Here is a 21,476-nt window from a genome sequence, read left to right as displayed (position 1 = left end):
GTTTTTCATGTCCTGAGTAGTAAACAGTATGGTTTTCTGAATCAAAGTGTCCCATTCCAGTCCATTTTAATTCACTGATGCCCAAGATGTCAATCTGTAGTTGATTCATTTCATCTTTCACTGTGTCAAGCTTTCCCATATTCGTGCTTCTTACGTTCCACGTTCTGTCTTTGCAGCTTTGGATTTTCTTTTCCCACATGGAAACATCAGCTGCTAGACATCCAAAAGGCTTTAGTCTAACTGCATCATAAACACCATTGGTACTCTGAGAGATCCTCAGCTCTTCCTCAGTAGCATGTTGAGTACCATCCTACTTGAGGGGCCCATCATCCAGCACTACATCAACAATCATTCCATTTTGTCTATCCATGTGGTTTTCTTGGTAAAATACAGGAGTGGTTTACCATTGCCTTCTCCCATACAGTATGAAATGATGCCTTTGTCATTTTCACTGAAGTGATCATCCGCCTCCAGCACCTTCCTATATCATTGCTGCCCAATATAGGTGCCTGCTTGCTTTAGCTGGGCAGCTGGCTGGGATGACCTTCGCGCTTTTGGTGACCCTACTGGGAGTATACCTTCCAGCGTACTTCGCTCATCCCTCCCAGGAACACCACCACCCCGCCCCCGCCACCACGATGAGGCAGCATAGCAGGACTTGCGGTGGGGGGGGCGTGTTTCAGATATACAAGGGCTTTTTATTTTCTACTCCATACATAATTTTATTTGAATATTCTGGGCAGGATCCTGACTAAGTCATGACTAAGTCCTATTGAAATTAATAGGACTTAAGCTAGGCATGTTCCATTTATTTTGGTGCTTAATAATGATTAACTGAGTCTGGATCCTGCCCTCTAGTTTTGTTGAGAAGCTTATAAGAACAGGCCACACGTAAATTCCTGTAGTTACATGCCCTGTATTTAGCAAAAAGGGATAATTATTATCACAACAAATGCAATCTATCATTTGAGAACTCCGGAGGATATGAAGCAAATATTACTCATAAATTATTAGCTCAAATATGGGCTCACATATCACACACATGACAACCATTATTTAAAAATCTTTCGGTTGACCTTTCGTTACTGTATGACAGGACCTGAACAACTGTGCATTTAATACAAAGTGGAAATCAAAAGTCTCATTTCCTTCTGTGCTCTTTTAACATCTTAATTTTCACTGGATAGCATTTCTTTCCATTGCATGGAATTAAATAAGTTATTAACAAAAAGAGCAGCAAGACTGGCCAGTAATCAAACCTAGAGGGTCAGGGAAAAGGTCAAATGAAAATTGTTTTCCTTTTTTTAATGTATAAATCGTTTAAGAAATTGTGTTGTTTTCACCATGAGTGGCAGACCTCAGTACAAATGAAAAGTGCTACCCATTCATCTTTTTTGAATAGCGTCTTCTAAACTACAGATTGCAGTGGTTTTCTGCTGCATAAATGAACAATCAAAGGTCATCGTTTATCATGCAGTTTGGATTGGGAAGAAGAGGAAGAAACCAGAATTGTTTCTCAATTTATTGCTTCTCTTTCTTTGCTTGCCAGAAAAAGTTAGCCCGAGGCAAATAAATAGTTCCAAGGGTAAAATGCCAACTGGTTTTCATAGACAATATATCTGAACCCATATGCCAGATCTGATGCACCACTTGACTCAGCCCGGGGCTGTTTAGAAGCAGGCTGCACAACAGTACAATAGAAAAGTGGAAGAATGGTGGCCCCCACAGTGTCATTCACAGAGCTACAGAGCCACCTTTTTGAGGAAACACTTATAAATCCAAGCGTATAAATCAAAATGTATAATAGAATAATTTGCCCAATCCTCAAAGCACAGATACACCAACAGTTACATAAACCTCTACGAATCCACTTTCGTTTGACAGGAAAATGTATTATGCAAGATCGAATTACAATAATAATATCATATATAATAATATATGATGACATATATTACAAAAATAGTCCTTATTGAATGAAGGGTCACACACATAGTGACCAAAAAATACAGTTGTGTAGTGGGTGAAAGAGGCCACAATGCTATTAACCAACTATTCAAACTAGATCTCCCACTGCTTAACAGAACCGACGATGCAGGGATGCAGGGATGGTCTGTGTATGAGATCATGGAGAAATGATCCATTATCTCCTCAGTATCTCTGAGCAGACTCCACCCTGGCTCTGAACCAGGAGCCATTAGCTGCTGCTTCCGTTTCCTCGTTGCCTCACGCCTGAATGGTGTGATGAGGGCGGCGGTCATGCTTGAGTCACCCCCTCCCCGCAAGTCAGCTAACTCCAGCTAACTCTAGTGAGTCAGACATGCCCCAGAAGGTTCCCGACCCAGTTCTCAAGGGTGCAACCCTTGAGAAACATCTGAGGAAGCCCTTTTCACCTTTTTTGAAGTTTCTCCAAATGCTCATTACTTTCAGATCCTTTCAGGTCCAGTTGGACCTGAAAAGAGGGAAGGGACCTATTTAAGGGCACCTGCCCCTATTGGTGCAGCAGCTAAATGACTTGACTAGCAAGCCAGAGGTTGCAGGTTTGAATCCCTGCTGGGAGAGTGGGCAGCAGTGATATAGGAAGATGCTGAAAGGCATCATCGCATACTGTGCGGGAAATGGCAGTAGTAAACCCCTCCTGTATTCTACCAAAGACAACCACAGGGCTCTGTGGGCGCCAGGAGTCGACACCGACTTGACAGCACACTTTACTTACCCCTATTTGTATCACTTCTAGGTCAGCAGTGCAGAGTAGGAGGGTTGGGGGGACAGCCCTAAGGCCAATATAGGTAAGGGGGGAGAATTCTTACTCAGCCTTAAAGTTATAGGCAGTCCTCTGTATTGCTTGCCAGGGAGGGTAAGCAGCAGGTACCATGCCAGATTCAAACTGAACGAGGGAGGCGGGTGAATAACTATGCTGCCTCCATTGATTGTAAAAGCTGTAAAGATGTGGACCGCTAATGGGGTCTGTCTTCTCCTCCGCCGTCTGTCTGCCAAGCCACTGCCCTGTCCAGCTGCAGCATGGTGGCGGAGGCAAGGGCACAATAATGTTAGAAACTGAAAGAATTTTACAAGCTGAATACAAAAAGCTGTCAAATTGGGTACCATTTTTGATTGAAATTGGAAGAGTATTCTACTGAGGGCAACTTCCCGCATCTGTAAGAAGTTAGACTCACAGGCTAGACAAGGGTGTGCACAAACAAACTCACTTGTATTTTCTAGGCTAATCTAAACTGTGTCTGACTCTTGAGTAGACACACTTACAAGTGTTTCACTGGCATTCCATTTTTACCACAGGAATGTGATTCCTCAAGTTTCCCTCAAGTTGTTTACTTTCTAATATCAGTTTCACCTTTTCTCTTTATTATCTCCTCTCTGCCACATTGTACATTTCCGCTGCTCACTCTGAATCTGCTTCTTCAGACTCCTCAGTGTCCCACTGTCAGTTTCTGATTTGAATCTCTCCATCATAGCCTTGAATCTTCTTCAGTCTCACCATTTTCTTCTTGTTATATACCTGCCTCCTAGACATTAGAGCTCTTCTCACGACCCATGAAAATAGCTCCAGGGTGGTGTGCGGGGAAGGAGGGTTTAACTTATGTTCCCTGCAGAAGATCTCCGTGGCTTCCCTGGGCGGGTGGATGACCAGGCAGATGGATGACGCGCCTGGCAGCTCCCCACCCCCAGAGCCCAAATAATGTAACACGTGAGTGCATGGTGCATTACTGGGACCACCCCCACCCCCGAGTGTGCCAGCCATGGCTGCAATCAGCTGCAGCTGGCACACGATCAGAAAAATGAGGGTAAGAGAGCCCTTGCTTCCTTAACCTTGTTTAACTGGGAGGCCACTTAGGTGAGTTTGCCACCGTGTAGCTGCCGGGATCGGGTCCGATCCTGGTGCTTCACACGAGCGTGCAAAACCGGGCTGGGCTCCCTTAGCCCAGTTTTGCACACCCATGTTAATAGCCTCATTATCAGTTTCAAACACTGGTTCCTAAGGGCATTCTACATCAGCTGGTTTTTGCATGAATTGTAACAGAAAATACCAAGCAAAGTTGAGCATACTAAAATCCCATGGATTTCAGTGCAAGGGATTTAAGCATGGGTTTTACTATCACTGCAGTCAATGAGACTAAAAGGTGCTCAATTTTGGCTGGGTTGTGCTATTGTGAAAAACCTGTGCAATACATCTCATGTTCTGTTTGAATTGGCACCACTGGTGGCTCATACGCCTGGTTTGTTTGTTTTTAATGAGTACATAGGAACATAGGAAGCTGCCATATACTGAGTCAGACCATTGGTCTATCTAGCTCAGTATTGTCTTCACAGACTGGCAATGGGTCCTCCAAGGTTGCAGGCAGGAATCTCTCTCAGCCCTATCTTGGAGAAGCCAGCGAGGGAACTTGGAATCTTCTGCTCTTCCCAGAGCAGCTCCATGCCCTGAGGGGAATATCTTGCAGTGCTCACACTTCTAGTCTCCCTTTCATATGCAACCAAGGCAGACCCTGCTTAGCTAAGGGGACAAGTCATGCTTGCTAAGAACAGTCAGCCACCGCCACTGAGTGGTGATCAAAGGGAAAAGGAACTGTGGAGGGAAAAGGAACTGTGGAGGGTAGCAGAGGGCTGCACTATTCAGGCACACAGCTATTGGCCTGAAGTGCACTTTGTGGAATGATGAGGTCACAGGTTGTGGTGCCTGCACAGAGCAGTTTCTGACTTTGCTGCCTCCCAACAGTGGCTGCCAGGAAGGGTATATGTGCCCATTTCTCCCTCGGTCACCACTTAGGGGCAGCAGCCAAATACTCCAGTTCACCACTGCCAGCATGCAGCATGTTGGCTCTGGTGAGCCACAAGGAATTAGCATACTCTTTAAGTTTCCTAGCATTAAAGCCAGTAGTACCACATTAAGTAGCACCACAATACCCTCCCCGCCCCCTTCAGGCAAACCTCTTGCATCGTCCCTTCTGTCCCAACACCCTCCACCACCACCTTCTTCATTGCTGAAACTAGGAATGCTGCTTCCACCCTAGCTGGCATGGAACTGCAACACAGCAAGGTCAATAGAACCTCAACAGTGTGAGAGATCACTGTCTCAACTATCAGTCTTGGAGTGATTGTGGAACCTGCCCAAGAGTTTTGACAGAATGGAATAGTAGTCTGTATTCTGCCATGTAGTAGTAGTAGTCGTCGTCGTCGTCGTCATCTGTATTCTGCTCAGTAGTAGTAGTTGTTGTTGTAGTTGTTGTTGTTATACAACAACAACCTATTACTTCTCTCATCCATGGTCAGAAGCTTTTTCCCTTTAATTTTTGTTTTGTTCGGATTTGTACATATCTGCCTATTCAGCAATCCCCACCAATAGACTCTTCTTTTCTCTATTCTATTCTATTCTATTCTATTCTATTCTATTCTATTCTATTCTATTCTATTGCTGGCATTTGTAAATTTCTGAACTAGTGCCACCTGAGCTACTAGTAAAACTGTAAAGACGCTGTTTTATACGCCCCTAGCCAAATCATTGGTGAAGTCAAACTCAACCCAAGGAAAAACCCATGATCCCAGTAGGAGGAAGGTCATATATTCATACAAAGAAGGAACAACACAGGAACAATGAACAACAAACCATAACAAAACAGAAAGGACTGCAATGAATTTTTTTAAAATTCAGACTTGTATTGTTTTACCTTAACTAATTATTACAATATATAAACAGCATTATTATCATCCAGGAACGGGGGGAAGTCCAGAACATCTTGCAAAGAATGTATTTGTTAGATGAAATACAAATTCAATGTCTTTGGAGACTTAATCTTAAAAACAACAGAGATATTACTGTAATCATGTAATAGCACTAAAGCTGCTGAAAGTATCCTAGGCACTGCACAAAATTTAAAAACCAACAAGGCTCCTTCCAATTTAAAATTAAAAGATCATTACTTCATACTTACAAATCCATCTAGTGATACTGATACTGAAAATGCACTGCTCCCCTCACCCGTATAAAAGTTCCCAGGTAGCAGGGTTTATTCATGCCTTTCCCCTACACACTGAGGCCAATTCTGTCTTTCACAATGAAGCTTATGGGGGCTTCACACGGCTGACTACAAGTCTGGTTGGCATGATCCAGTAGTTACCATGAGCACACACTTCCAATGCAAGCTGGTACTTCCAACCCTTTCATGTCATGTGAACCTGCCAATGTTGAGCTGCTGAGCAGTACTTCCCTTTGTCACCCAACGTCTGCCACCTGATTTCAAATCTTGATTACAGATCTCAGATTCCCAGAAGATAGTGCTGTTCATCAACCTGATCCTGGAGGGTCCATGTGGCACAAAAGGGGTGGAAATACAACTTGCACCAGGAGTACTTGCTCACCAAGAACTGGCAGGTCACACCAACTGGACTTGCCACCAGTTGTTTAAAGCCACCCTTAATTTCCTTCTCACCTTCAGGTGATTCTAAATTCTTAGTCTAGACTTCTTTCCAGCCTCTCTTTAATAGCCTGCTTAGTTGCTATGCTTTTCAAGGTGTGATTGAGTTAAAAAATGAAACATTGCATTTCCAAAACAATCCCTGACTTGATCCAGTTCTGACCCAGAACCTTTGTACTCATATCTGCATACAGTTTCTCCCTCTGATCAATGGAGTTGGGATGCATCCAGTTCCCTGTGCATCTGTCCTTGCCACCTCTCCATATCTGAGGACAATACCTTTGGAACACATGAACTTTGGTCTCAAGCCATTTTCTTTGTTGATGAACTTATGAATGTCATCTTGTGACTCTCCCCAGCATTTAGGGATGCCAGATATTTTAAAAATAATGTCCCTAAGTGTGTTAGCTAAACTAGGTCCACTGTTTGATTAACTTACATTTGCTTGAGTTTCTTATATTTAAGTAAGTGAACTTCAGTGCTCAACTGCTACCAACTGCTCTTTTAAAAGTGCTCTGCAGCTGATTATACTTTAACCATTGTGCTAACTATGGTTTTTAACTGTGATTTACCTCTGATAAATGTCCTTCTTTAGGCAGGCCTCTATCAAACCAAAGAGGGCAAACATGACTAGATCAACATTGTTCCAGAAGTGCTGTGGGACCTTGACAAGATACATGGCAAGCCAAAAATGTTCATAAATGAAAGTATCATCCTTGATTATGTCTACATAATCCTTGATTATGTCTTTCCTTATTGCAATAAAGGAAAAGGTGGGTGGGGGGAGTTCATAAGGGAAAGTATCCTTCAGATGTCAATGTCTTAACAGCTCCAATGAGAGTGATGACTCAAAAGACACAAGCACCAAGAAGAGAGAACTAAGACATTAACTGTCTATTATTCTGCAGTGTCATGAATGTGCCATCTATAAAGTGCTGGTCTGTTGATGAAAGTAAAAAAAAATATACACAAGTTGACAGTAAAAAGTAAACAGAACAAACAGTACAAAGTAAAAAAATACTTAAAACGCCACTGTCTTTGACAGTGGGGACTGAAAATAATACACAAACCTTTCTGAGGCACATAGCTAACTGTTAGGGACTATGTTAAGGTTTCCCTGCTGGTAGAACTTCAGTTCAGTTCATGTTTTTTTCTGTTGTATATTGTCTCTTTGAGAGGCAAACCTAGAATATTTGGGGAAGAGAAGGCCATGCAAGAGACCTAGCAGCAGAAGAAGCCTGTGTGAGTGGTTGGGGCCTCATGATTTCCTGAAAAGTAGGGGTTGCTAACTGAAGCTGTTCCTGGACACTTTCCTCTAAATATTTTTCACAATATAAAAATATAAAAATTTCCAGAATTGCTTTCAATAGTCACCTGGGACTTTTACACACAGCAGGCTTTACCGTAAGTTTACTGGGAGGCTTTACTGCAAACTCAAAGTTGTCCAAAAAACCCCAGAATGAACATTACTCCAGATATAAATCGGGCTGCACTCTAACACACTGTGGAAAACTTGAATTGTGTGTGGACTGCTCCCCAAAAACTTGCAGGGACTTTGGGGTAAATCTGGCCAATATTGTGAACGCACCCCCTCCATTCCAGAGGAGATGTGAGTTAACGAGCTTTAAAAGTCCCATGTGAAAAACTCCCTGGAGATTGTTACCAATTCCTGGAGAGCCCAGGAAAATTCTGGAGGATTGGCAATCCTGAATAGGCCTAGAGGGATTAGACCTAGATGGATTATAAACTCCATCTAGACAGTCCGTAGACAGTCCACAGATAAATTGTACTTTTTAAATTATTTCTTCTTCACCAGTTTAAGTTTAGACGTAGACGTTGAGCTTTTCCAGTAAGTTGTTAGCAATAAATAGCTGAGTTATCAGAAAAGGCTTGCTGTGTTTGCTTTTTGAACATAGCAGTTTGAACCTGTACCAGTAGATATTAATGATTGTCCATTCCACACATTTCACTTCTCCGTGTGAGTGCAGGTTTGGACATGTTTAGGATTCGTTGTCCTTTCAAGAAAAGCATTGTGTGAATGGCGCCAAATTCAAGAATTTGAACATGTGGCAGCAATACTGCTGACTTCCAGCTATTTTAGCCTGTGGATGGTCAACTGGTTGTACCCATCTGCTGCCACATGATGAACTGGCATGCCACCATGGCTAACCTGCATTTAGGCTGGTTGACAGTGGCTTACCAAAAGCTGAATTCAACATGTAGCAGCAGAGTTACACAACCAATGACAGCATAAAGCAGCTGGAAGCCAACATGGGCTAGGCATGTTGTTCTCATGGATGTTTTATGCTGAAGTTGTTGGGAAAATAGGCCCTAACTGAACAAAGCATTTAGCCCATGAGGTTAACCACCATCATTGAGGTTAACTACCATCACAGCAATGATGGTGGTTTTATCCAGAAACCTATTCTATAATGCTGTTCCATCCTTTCATTAAATTCTTAATTCTGTTCCATCCTTTCATTAAATTTCAGAGCAAAACTCTAGCCTTTTCATATATCAGGAAAGGTCTTCCACATTTTCCGGACATCTAATGTAAACATTGAAATGCTATTTTGTAAGATCTTGAATTCAAGGTAATGTTTGAGCATTTAGACCGGACAGGAGGAGCCCTCAGGGCTGAGACAATGTTTAACTTGATTTGGCTATCTTGTTTGCTTGATGCTAATCTATCTCTAAACTGAGTCAATAAAACTTTGTCCATTGAGACACACAGCTTTCAGCACACAAGCTGCCTGTCTCAAAATGGGGTCTTGCAAAGATGTTGTAGTGCTACTTTTATTTCTCTACTCAGGTAAGGTTTTGTTTACATTGTTTTCTAAAGAAACTGAGATTGTGGACAAAATGTTCGTAAATAGTTTTCAGTCTTCAAACCAATGTATGCTGGAATTCCTATAGACTTGAAATAGGCTGATCTGAACTATGAGCTTGAAGAGTAGCATTCTTATATGTTGAAAATGGGATATCTTAATCTCCATCTTATAAAGCTTGAAAAATAATGGTATCTGATTTTCCAAGGTGCTGTGCAGCCCTGAAAACAATATTCCTGAAGGAGTGGCTCAGGAATCCTGCAGTCATATTTAATGTAAACTGGGCTACTTTTGCCCAGCTGAGATTTATCATACTTAAAGGCACTTGGGTTTGCCAATTGTCCCTATATAGTAATTCTTAATTACTGTATGCATCTAAATAAGGATGCATATCAGCTTCTCCTATGGGACATCTGTGGTGTCCTTGCATTATTATTTTATTACATGATTACATGATTAGGTCCTTGCATTATTCTTTTATTACACATACCTGCCCCTCACTCTTCCTATAAAGAACTCAGGTAGCTTAATTATGTCTCCCCACATGTTCCTTTATCCAGGTAGCCTACAACTAATTACTACAACTTAGCTTCAACAGTGGGACTGGGCTGCCTAATATGCCTTCATTCTCTGGCTAATGCAGTATTGTGGGTGTAGTCAAAACTACAAAGGGTGACAACAAGCTATAAATACTTTATGTTACTAGAAATTTCAGATGTGCACAGGTTTCATTTCTAGAGCTCCCCCCGCCATGACATAGGTAGATTCCAACCATACATTATATCTAGAGTCAAGTTCCAATGCATTGCCCAAAAGTATCCCAATGCATTCTCACCCAAAAGTATCCACATTTGGAGTTTCAACTTAATTTAATGTACAATTTGTTGCTGTACAATTGTTGCTGGGTTTGCTGCTGGATGTAATCCCATTTGCAATGTGTAATTTGTTCATATGTATTTTGCCCCAGGATAATGCACAGATAAGGTGCAGGCCTGTTGCATATATTTGTGACCCTTTTGTGGTTTTGTTCTGTATAACAAATAATGATACTAATATTTGTGTAGATTCTAGCTTGGTCGTAGCAGATTCACCAAAGAAAGGGCTCAGTACTCTTTCATTCAAAGGGCAGACACCCTTTTGAATTAATTGTGTACTAACCTCAAGTAGGGTTGCCAGCTACGGGCTTTTATAGAGGACATGTGACTGTTTTGGGGACCAAGCGCCCTTTTTTTTCATTAGGAGGAATAGCGACTGTTTTGGGACCAAACAACCTTTTTGGGGGTGTCTGAAGTTCTGTGGGGCAGCTGGAACGTTTTGTTAGCTCAGAATACTTTGCTCTCATGAGCAGCTTCTCTTCCTCTTTCTTCTTCCTCCGCTGGCATCCTAACAACCATCCATCCAATGGGGAAGCCAGAGGGAAGGTTCTGCTTCAATGGCAGGTTGCAGAGCCATGTGATGCAGGAACCCAAATAGGTGGGTCCAGCAGGTGTAGCTTGCTTCCTTCATGTGGTGGCGGCGCTGAGAAGTTAGCAGCTAGCTAACTAACTTTACCCAGTTAGCAGTTACCCGGCTAACTGAATAAAAAGGTACCTTTTAAAATGGCAAATCTCTTCTATTTAGCATGGAGAGAGCAACTGGCCCTATCCAGCCCCAGCATGGCATCCCTTCAATGGCTGATGCTGGTGTTACCTTGCATTACGCTTTAGATTGTGAGCCCCTTGGGGACAAAGAAGCATCTTATTATTTATCTTTCTATGAAAATCACTGAAACCTTCTGTTGAAAAGCAGTATATAAATATTTGTAGTCATAGAGAACAGCAAGCGAGTGGGAGACCAGGGCGGTTTCCAGATTAGACCTAAAATGGGGTCAGAACGTATCTCTGAAGTGTGCTTCCACACTTCCTGTGTTGTGACACCATAGTCCTGATGGTGACCTCAGGGAGCCATTCATATGTCGGATGCCTTGTTTCGAATTTAATCACTACGATTTAGTGCTATGATTTCGTTTATCCAGCGTAAAAAAGGTGTCATTTTTCTGGGTTGTTAGTTTTTGTGAGACTCCCCCTGCAGGTTTTACATTTTGGCTGTGATTTGCCTGAACGAGGCATTTAGCCACTTTTAAGCAGGTAATCTGGAAAGCGCCCATGTGCGCACCACTGCACCAGCATGCAAAGAGGCTGGCTCAGAAGTTAACAGGCTGCCCTGCCTCAAGCCAAGAGGTGAAGCCGCTGGCCTGGTTGGGGAGAGCAGGATGGGTGACCTGCAGGACAGGAGGACAGAGGACTGTGTGTGTGATAAATAAAGCGAACCAGGAGATGGATTTACAGTTTTTAAAAAGTAGCTCATTGAGAACTCAACACCTAGGCAGCAGACTGAACAGACTACAGCTCACCTGGTCATCAGCTTCACAGTGGTGAGTTCTATTTTTTCTCAAATTATCAAGTTTTTATCAAAATATGCATATATGATACCAATAAACATATACACATTTTATACAAAGTGGAGAGTTTTGGGAGACCTTTTGTGGTGAAAAGCACCCTCTATTTCCACTTTTTTGGAGATGGACATCTGGACCTGGCAACCCTAGTTGAACGAGATATAATGTGGGAGTATCCAAAAAGCAGCTGCGGGTATCCCTGATTTGGATCATATGTCAGAATCTACATCAGCTAAATAAATATGAAGACACAAATTTGTCCACCTTGCATCTATATCATCAAAACTAGCTTGATGCCCTGCCTGGAGTAGATGCCATAAAAGACAGGCGATCAAGTTTTTAAATGTGTATGTAATATTGTCCCATATTTCTATGAGTCTCTCTGTCTACCTAGTCCTAAAATTATTTGTCAACACAGGCTGGAGAGGTATGATTGGCAAGTTGAAAGAGATGAAGTAACAGATTATATTTAGGGAACCTCTTGTACTGAGTGACCTAGACTCTGTTCTCTGTCGTCAGCTTCCCCTTCCTCTGGATTGTTACACAATAGAGATTGTCCACAACAGAGATTAGAAGAGGGGAGATTTCAGTGAGATGTCCCTTATGAGTGGCTTTTAAAGGGGAAAAAACGGTATTGATTTTGGGCTGGTGGGTGGGAGCCCCTTTTAGAACTATAATACCTAGGCTTCTCTTATCGGATTTCTGATAATTTAGTACTAGATCACCATCACAACAACCATTTGAAAAGGAAAACAACAACAACAACAACAACAACAACAACAACCCTGGATTAACAGGATTCTAATGTGAGACCATGGCTCCCCAGATAAATCTAAGGAGCCATATGAAAATTGCATGCTATATTCTAATGCTTTGGGACAGGAACCCCTTCCTCACCCCAAATTGTGCTTTGTGCCAGTGTGATTTTAAAATGTTATGTGTGTGTGTGTGTGTGTGTGTGTGTGTGTGTGTGTGTGTGTGTGTGTGTGTGTGTAAAGAGAGAGAGAGAGAGCGCATATATACAGAGCTCCATTTAATATACTGTTGTGGACTAATTTTGGATTTTAAGACTGAAATACTAAATATCCTTGCTTGGGAGTAAGATGAGTTGGCCTAATGAACTTAGTTTAACTTACTTCTGAGTAAACATAAATAGTATTGGGCTGCAAGTTGTTGAGATATTTTGGCACTATGACCGCTACCACTATGACCTCACTGTTAGATGCATGTTATCCACTGAAGTCAACTCTGTGTTAGATATGAATTGTGTGCATTGTCTGAAAGATGTCTGCTGTTATACTGACCACTGAATAATAATTAGCAATATTAATCTGTATTGTGAATTGCAATAGGATATGAAACATAAAACTGTAAAAAATCTCTCTCTCTCTCTCTATGGTATATATATATATATAGAGAGAGAGAGAGAGAGAGAGAGAGAGAGAGAGAGAGAGAGAGAGAGAGAGATGGCTATCTATCTATCTATCTATCTATCTATCTAGAGATGGCGTATATATATATATATATATATATATATATATATATATATATATATATATATGTTTTATGGTGTTGTGTGTGTGTGTGTGTGTGTATAATATGGGTTTTATTAGTTAAATAATAAAACACACACACATATATGTTTTAAATGTGATTTTTATGGAGTTACTTTTAACTTTTGTAAACTGCCTTGGGATGTCTTATGAAAGGCCGTATAAAAACTGATTGAACGAATAAATAAATAAATAAATAAACAAATAAATAATTTTAAGGAAGTCCTATTCAAATCAATATGAATGGTTTCTTCCAAATGAATCCACTTTGGATCAAAGTACTAGAACAATTGGGATGATAAGTTTTATTGGACCAGCTAGTGTATAAAACAGTGGAAATAATTTTTCAAGCTGAAAGAAATATTTTACTTATGTGGTGGATAAATCCAGCAGACATGTTTTGTGGCCGTGACAGTTCTTTTTGTAAATAAGAATGTCAGGTTTCTGCAGCGGCAGCCCTTCCATGAGGTGAGGTGAGGTGTCTGTCTCAAGTGGCAGATTATTGGGGTGCTGGTGGGACAACAAGATGCCCCCACCATCCCCCATCACCTCATATGCCTCCTGCTGCCTGGCACTATGGGAACAACTTTTTATCCATTGGTGGTACAGCCACCACTTGGCAAAGAGTCCCTCTGAGGCTGCCATGGTCATCATTGTCCTCCTCCTCCTCCTCCTCCTCCCTCTTCCCTTTTTCTGTGGCAGCAGCAGCAGCAGCCAATGCCCACCTTCACCAGCACACCACCTCTTTCTTTGCACTGGGCTGGCTATGAAAAGAGGAGGGAACAAAAAGAGGGGAGTAGAGGACTGAAGATTCAGACACGCCCCCTACCAGAACTCGATTCTCCTCTCTAAATTTCTTCTTCTGTTTCCCACATTCATAATCTGCCCAGTGTGCAAAAGAGAATGGCACAGTGTGGAATCAGTCAGCAGTAGTGACTATTGCCGCCGCCACCAAGAAGAAGGAGGAGGTATTGCATGCTCACCAAGTCACGTGGCAGTGGCTTCTGCCACCACCACAAAAATAGAGAGAGGGAGAGAGAAGGTAGATGTAGGTTCATGTGCAGAGATAAAAGGAGGAAAAGAGAAGTGTGCATGTGTGAGAGAGGTTGCAGCGGGGGGTGGGGGACATTTGGCAGCCCTTCTCAGGCATGCTGAAGAAACCCATCCATGGGTTTCTGCATTTTGTGACCATGACAAATATTTTTCTAAATAAGTACATTGGACTCCTACACTCACTCAGGTTCATTTGTTGATGAAGAGTCTTTGTGACATGTTTACAACTTGCAAAAGACTTCATCTGCTGGAATGCCTGTGATTCTGTTTGAATGATGTTTAGAGCAATGTAATCAAGTGAGGACCATTTTCGAGGAGTTTTTGCAAATCATTAATAAAGCTGTTTGTAGACACTCACATTAGTCTAGTTTGTGCGGGGTCACCGATTGTCCTTACTTAGCAAATTAAGAGCATCTCACCAATCTCAAGTTGCTGTGAAATAGAAGGGAAGATATAACAAATATCAGCCGTTGAGCACTTTGGAGATTGGGCTAAATGAATCAATACTTATCATTGAGATGTGATTCAATTTCTGTTTCCATTAAAATAGTTAAGAACATAAGAACAGCTCTGTTGGATCAGGCACAAGGCCTATCTAGTCCAGCATCCTGTTTCACACAGTGGCCCACCAGATTCAGGAGCTGAGGGCATGCCCTCTCTCTTGCTGTTACTCCCTTGGAACTGGTATTCAGAGGCATCCTGTCTTTGAGGCTGGAGGTGGCCTATAGCCCTCAGATTAGTAGCCGTTGGTAGACCTCTCCTCCATGAAGTCATCCAAACCCCTCTTAAAGCCTTCCAGGTTGTTGGCTGTCATCGCATCTTGTGGCAGAGAATTCCACAAGTTGATTATGCATTGTGTGAAAGAGTACTTCTGTTTGCTGGTCCTAAATTACTTGGCAATCAAATTCATGGGATGACCCCAGGTTCTAGTGAGGGAGAAAATTTTATCTCTATCCACTTTCTCCACACTATGCATGATTTTATAGACTTCTAACATGTCTCCCCACAGTCATCTTTTTTCTAAACTAAAAAGCCCCAGGTGTTGTAGCCTTGCCTCATAAGGAAGTTGCTCCAGGCCCTTGATCATCTTGGTTGCTCTCTTCTGCACCTTTTCCAGTTCTACAATGTCCTTCTTTAGGTATGGTGACCAGAACTGTACACAGTAGTCCAAGTGTGGCCGCACCATAGATTTGTATAAGGGCATTATAATATTAGCATTTTTATTTTCAATCCCCTTCCTAATGATCCCTAGCATCCCTAGCTGTGAAAAAGGAATTGGCCCTTTTCACAGCTGCCGCACATTGAGTCGACACTTTCAATGAGCTGTCCACCACGACCCCAAGATCCCTCTCCTAGTCAGTCACTGACAATTCAGATCCTATCAGCATATATGTGAAGCTGGGAGTTTTTTGACCCCAATTTGCTTCACTTTACACTTGCCAACATTGAACCGCATTTGCCATTTTGTCGCCCACTCCCTCAGTTTGGAGAGATCCTTTTGGAGCAACTCATAATCCATTTTGGATTTCACTACCCTAAATAGTTTGGTGTTATCTACAAATTTGGCCACTTTGCTTCTTAACCCAATTTCTAGATCATTTATGAATAAATTAAAAAGCACCGGTGCCAGTACAGATCCCTGGGGGACCCCACTTATTTCTTCCCTACATTGTGAAAACTCTCCATTTATACGCACCCTCTGTTTCCTGTCTTCAACCAGTTACCAATCCGTACATATACTTGTTCCTTTATCAACGGTCTTTGATAAAGAGTCTTTGATGAGGAACTTTGCTGAAAGCTTTTTGGAAGTCCAGGTATACTATGTCAACTGGTTCACCTTTATCCACACACCTGCTGAAACTCTCAAAGAACTCCAAAAGATTGGTGAGGCAAGATTTTACTTTTGCAGAAGCCATGCTGGTTCTCCCTCAACAGGGTCTGTTCTTCTATGTGCTTTACAATTTTATCCTGATTGTAGGGATAAGTTCTATTAACTTTAATTACTTTGCATTCCTATGAGTGGTTATTTGCTTTCATACTAATGCTAAGCACATCTTCTGTACTCATGAAGAATTGTCTCACATTATATTTTCTAATTCCACATTTTACTTTTTAAAAGTCTACTATTTTGTTTTAATGAAACATTTTAAATATTTTTTTAGAATCACCAATTTGTAATAGGATTAGAATGTCATAAAACATTCCCTCTGCAACTGTCTCCTCTCTCCAGGTGGTATATGTTTGCAGCACTATATTACTTTCCCATGCCCATAGCCATGACTTCCCCTCACTAAACTTCCTAATGAACTTAATTCCTGTTTCCTGCCTCTCTTCTGATTGGTGACAGAAATAGTTTTCATAGCCCAGCTACTTTTAGTGTGCTTTTTAGGGAAAGTATGTGTTTAGCGTAGGCTGTTTCATTTGCTTCTCAAGCCCTAGTACTTTGAAGAATGAAAATCTATGGGTAAATGAAGTTATAGTTCATTTGCCACAATTAGCTAAGGCCCAAACTATGCATTACACCAAAACATAGCTATCAATGGCCGCTTTCTCACAATCACTTTTCTGCCCCCCGAGGTTAGTCAGGTGCACAGTTGCACCCGGTTAGCCACAATCAGCAGGTGCACCTGGCAGATGATCAGTATCACTAGCAGGCTGCTGCAGTGCAGCCCTCACACAATCCCACTTAGTAGCCATTGGCCTCCAGGGAAATGGAAACCCATCAGCCCTTGCACTGTCCCTTGTTCTTCCATCATACTGGAAGATCTTCAGCACATCACCAGCCATGGGACCATTGGCCCCAGTGCCGGAGTGGGCGGTTGCAGCAGCTCCGAAAGAGAATCTTCGGTTGCAATTAGTAATTCCTGAAGTACTTTGGCAACACTCAGCTCCATTACGGAGGCAGGGAAGACTCTGAAGTGAGCACCAGCAGAATTAAGTAACCTCTTCCCTGCCATGGGGATATCACCTGAATTGCAACCCAGCTGAACCCCAGATCGCCCTGGAAGAGAAGTGGGGAGGCAGGCACATGGAAAAGGGCTGTCTGGGACTATGCAGTCAGAGAGCATCACCTGAACTCCAGGGTTGGATTAGACATCCTGGACAGCACTGTCTTATTGATTATTTATTTATGTATTATTGTGATTATGATTGTGATTATGACTTATGATTGTTGAATTTGTATACTGCCTTTCATTAAAGCAATCCCAAAGCTGTTCACACAAAAAAATTAAAAAGACTATAAAAATTACACTATTAAAATGTTAAGCTAAAAATATAACAAGTTCTAGTAAGAACTAATCAGCCTACTTAGGAGAGGAGAGCTGGTCTTGTGGTAGCAAGCATGACATGTCCCCTTAGCTAACCAGGGTCTGCCCTGGTTGCATATGAAAGGGAGACTAGAAGTGTTTGCACTGTAAGATATTTCCCTCAGGGGATGGAGTCACTCTGGGAAGAGCAGAAGGTTTCAAGTTCCCTCCCTGGCAGCATCTCCAAGATAGGGCTGAGAGAGATTCCTGCCTGCAACCTTGGAGAAGCCGCTGCCAGTCTGTGAAGACAAAACTGAGCTAGATGGACCAATGGTCTGACTCAGGATATGGCAGCTTCCTATGTTCCGATGTTCCTATGTACTTTCCTTTCACTGTCTGTACAACTGGACTAAATTTGGTTCAAACTGAGGTCTGCAAGTTAGATCTCTTGCACCTCAAATGTTCATGCATCCACCATCTTGGATCAGAGTAGATGACATCATTACAGACTACACCACTGAGGTGTCCCTCTGTGCCACTCACTACAACTGTACCAAATTTGGTTCAAATTGGTTAGACAGTCCTCAGGCTAGTGCACCTATGCCTCAAAGGTTTATGTGTCCACCATCTTGAACTGGGTTGGATGACATTGTCACAATCTACACTGTTGAGGTGTCCCTATGTGTCCCTAAAGCTGTAGCAAATTTGTTTCAAATTGGTTAAGCGGTTCACAAGTTAAGCCTACTAGGGCCTCAAAAGTTTACACATCTGCCATATTGGATTGGCATGGATGACATAATCACAAACTATGCCACTGAGGTGTGCCTGTGTGTCACTCACTGTAACTGTACCCAATTTGGTTCAAATAGGTTAGGCAGTCCACAAATTAGCCTGCTTGCGCCTCAGATATTGAAACAGCTGTCACCTTGAATGACATCATCACACACCATTAGGGCATCCCTATGTGTTCCTATAGCTGTAGCAAATTTGGTTCAAACTGGTTAAGCAGTTCTCAAGTTAGCCCACTTGCGCCTCAAACGTTTATGTGTCCGCCATCTTGAATTGGGGTGGATGACATCATCACAAACTATGCTATTGAGCTGTCCCTGTGTGTCACTCACTGCAACTGTACCTAATTTGATTTAAATTGGTTAGATAGTCCACAAATTAGCCTGCTTACACCTCAGAAGTTCATGTGCCCGCCATCTTGAATTGGAGTGGATGACATCATCACACACCATGCCATTTGGGCATCCCTATGTGTCCCTACAGCAGTAGCAAATTTGGTTCAAATTGGTTAAGTCGTTCACAAGTTAGCCCACTTGCGCCTCAAAAGTTTACACATCCTCCATCTTAGATCGGGGTGAATTACATTACCACAAACTATGCCATTGAGGTGTCCTTATGTGTCCCTACAACTGTACCAAATTTGGTTCATATTGGTCCAGGCACCGCAAAGTTGAGGTCAGGGGGACATACACACGGACGGACACACCCACAGAAAGCCAGGTGATCTCATAAGCCTACTGGAAAGTAGGCTAAAAACATAGATCTGACTAAAAATATTTAAATACAAACACAATATAAGAAGTCAAAAATACAAATCAGCAGCAGTAGAGTTAATCATATAAAAGCCTGGTTAAAAAGCCAGGATTTCACAAGCTTTCTAAAAACTGTGATGGAGACCGAGAAGCGAATAGCCACCAGGAGAGCATTCCAGAGTCTGGGGGCAGCAACAGAGAAGGCCCTGTCTTGCATGCCTATGGTGTCTGCTGTTGTAATGGGGGCACTGTCTGCACCCAGGAGATGGGGGGAGGGCCGGGGGGGCATTCCCTGCAGCCGACCACTGTGAATTTGACAGTTGGAAGGAGGTGAGTGGACAGCATTCCGCCTCAGAGACCAATTGCTCTCCAGCTGGCTTAGTAGGGAAGGGAGTGCCAACTCATCAGTTGTCCCTCCCTCTATCAACTTGGCTTTTCCTCCCTGCTTAATTGTGTTGTGGAAGCAGGTGGGGGCAGGACGTGTCAGGTGTGGATGGCATGGTGTGTTGCCAGGCAGAGTTCAACCAAATGTGGTCTAGTTCCGTGGCCTTGAGTGCGGGCAGGAGGCTAGAGCGTTGGCAGGTATGGTCCGCTCTGGGTGCAGGTGTCTATGGGCGGCTTTCAGGTGAGGATGAGGTGCCTGCAGGTAACCAGGATTGGTGAGATGTGCAGGCTCTCCTAAGCACTGAATCCTGGTCAGGGCATTCAGGCAGATGACTAGCCCAGATCTGCTCTTGGATCAAATATCATGGTTAATGCAGTGGAAATTCACTGGGATTATCACTGTGTGGGGTTCACATGATCATACTAATAGCAGTCAACCCCATTTAACTAGGATTAACATGGTTATGAGAACCCAGCCAATGCAAACCACAGCCCTGTACATCCACCTCCTTCAGTCTTCCTTGTAATAGGCAGAGAAAGAAGAAGAAATTTCAGTACCTGAGGCAGAAAATCCTAACGGCATTTCCACACTGGTAAAAATATACCGTAATAAACTGAATAACCGAGAACTGGCTCTCCTTAAATGAAACTAAAAAAATCTAAAAAATACTCCAAAGACTACTTCATCCTGCTTTCTGGTGGCACTGGCCAGGCCTGTTAATGCAGCACGCGTGACATAAAGTCATTCTGCCAGTTTGGACAATACTGATAATATCTGCCAGTCTGACCACATGCGATAAGGATGTCTGCACTTGCTATGAGCACCTATGTCCTTTCCACCTCTTAGTGTACTAAGCTGTCTAATCACATGGGGGGATGGTGTGAACTGCTACAGATGCAAGTTTCAACCAATATTCAGTTCAAATGACTATTAATTCAATTTAGATTACTATTTGTAGTGTGTATAGAGGAGCGGTTTGGATGAAGCACCCTGCCTTTGGTTATTTATTCTATTTATTTATCTGTACATGTATATCCAGCTCTTCCTCCAAGGAGCCCAGAATGGTGTACATGGTTATGTTTAACCTCACAACAACCCTGTGGGGTGGGTAAGGCTGAGAGATGATTGGCTCAGAGTTACCCAGTAAGTTTCATGGATGAATGGGAATTTGAACTTGGATCTCTCCAATCCTAGTCCAACCACTACACCATACTGACTCTGATTACGAAGCCACACAGATTACGGAAAGGCATCCTGGTGTGCCAAGAAAGGTGAAGGAGATGTAAGCAAGCTCATGGCACGCACACATCCTTTTTGTGTGTGGTCAGGCCAGCAGGTGAAGTATCATCTTCATCAGCCCATTGTGTTTGAAGTTTACCTTCCCACCACAATAGTATTTGTCAGCCGACATCACAAGAAACTTACCAGATGATGACAGCATGACACTTGTGCTTTAGTAAACATAATGGGGGAAAGTGGAGGAGGAGGAAATGCAGGGTTATTTGTTGTTTTCAGCAGTGGCTTTAACATGTAGCTTGGGACTAAGACTGAGGGCCAGTTCTCTTGCATGTTTTGAAGTTTCTGTTTTCAGCCCTTTTTACAAGATAGAATCTGGAATGGCAAAATTACAAATGGTAACATGCTGGGGAACCTCTGAAAATGGGGGTTGAGGAGGCTTGATATGCTCTCTCCCACCATGTCTTGAAGCATATCAAGAAAACGACCTCATGCATAAACATTGCTCAGGAAGGTCAAATTGTGGCGAGTTCCCCACACAGTACGTGCTGATATACAGGCATTCCTCACCAACTGCGGATTTGGGAAATTGTGAATGGGAAACTGTGGCAGGTCTCACCAACCACAACCTGAGTATCCAGTTCGGTGAGATTTTTTTTGAAATTTGGAGGGTTTTGTGGGGGATTTCAGGGGTCAGGAGGTAATTTCTGATGGTCAGGAGGTCATTTCTGGGGGTCAGGGGGTGGTTTCAAGGGGTTCAGGGATAA

The 21,476-nt window shown here is 42.6% G+C and overlaps 1 protein-coding gene across 3 annotated transcripts in view; it reads left to right on the top strand.

The window, feature by feature from the left end:
• Positions 1 to 21,476, top strand: part of PLG (plasminogen) — a 99,148-nt gene that overhangs the window by 13,856 nt on the left and 63,816 nt on the right. The window contains exon 1 of one of the 3 annotated variants that reach the window (XM_053295074.1): positions 9,159 to 9,240. The exons of 1 other annotated variant lie outside the window; for it this stretch is intronic. In XM_053295074.1, coding sequence (XP_053151049.1) covers positions 9,192 to 9,240 — 49 coding nt within the window. In that variant the 5' untranslated portion in view covers positions 9,159 to 9,191. Of the gene's footprint in view, positions 1 to 9,158; positions 9,241 to 21,117; positions 21,355 to 21,476 lie in introns of those variants that run through there. One more of the 3 variants, XM_053295064.1, reaches the window with a different exon arrangement.

This window comes from Hemicordylus capensis, chromosome 1 (assembly GCF_027244095.1).
Source record: "Hemicordylus capensis ecotype Gifberg chromosome 1, rHemCap1.1.pri, whole genome shotgun sequence".
In the NCBI taxonomy this organism is placed as follows: domain Eukaryota; kingdom Metazoa; phylum Chordata; class Lepidosauria; order Squamata; family Cordylidae; genus Hemicordylus; species Hemicordylus capensis.
Note: the sequence above shows the minus strand (reverse complement) of the source record. Positions and strands in the feature narration are given on the sequence as shown.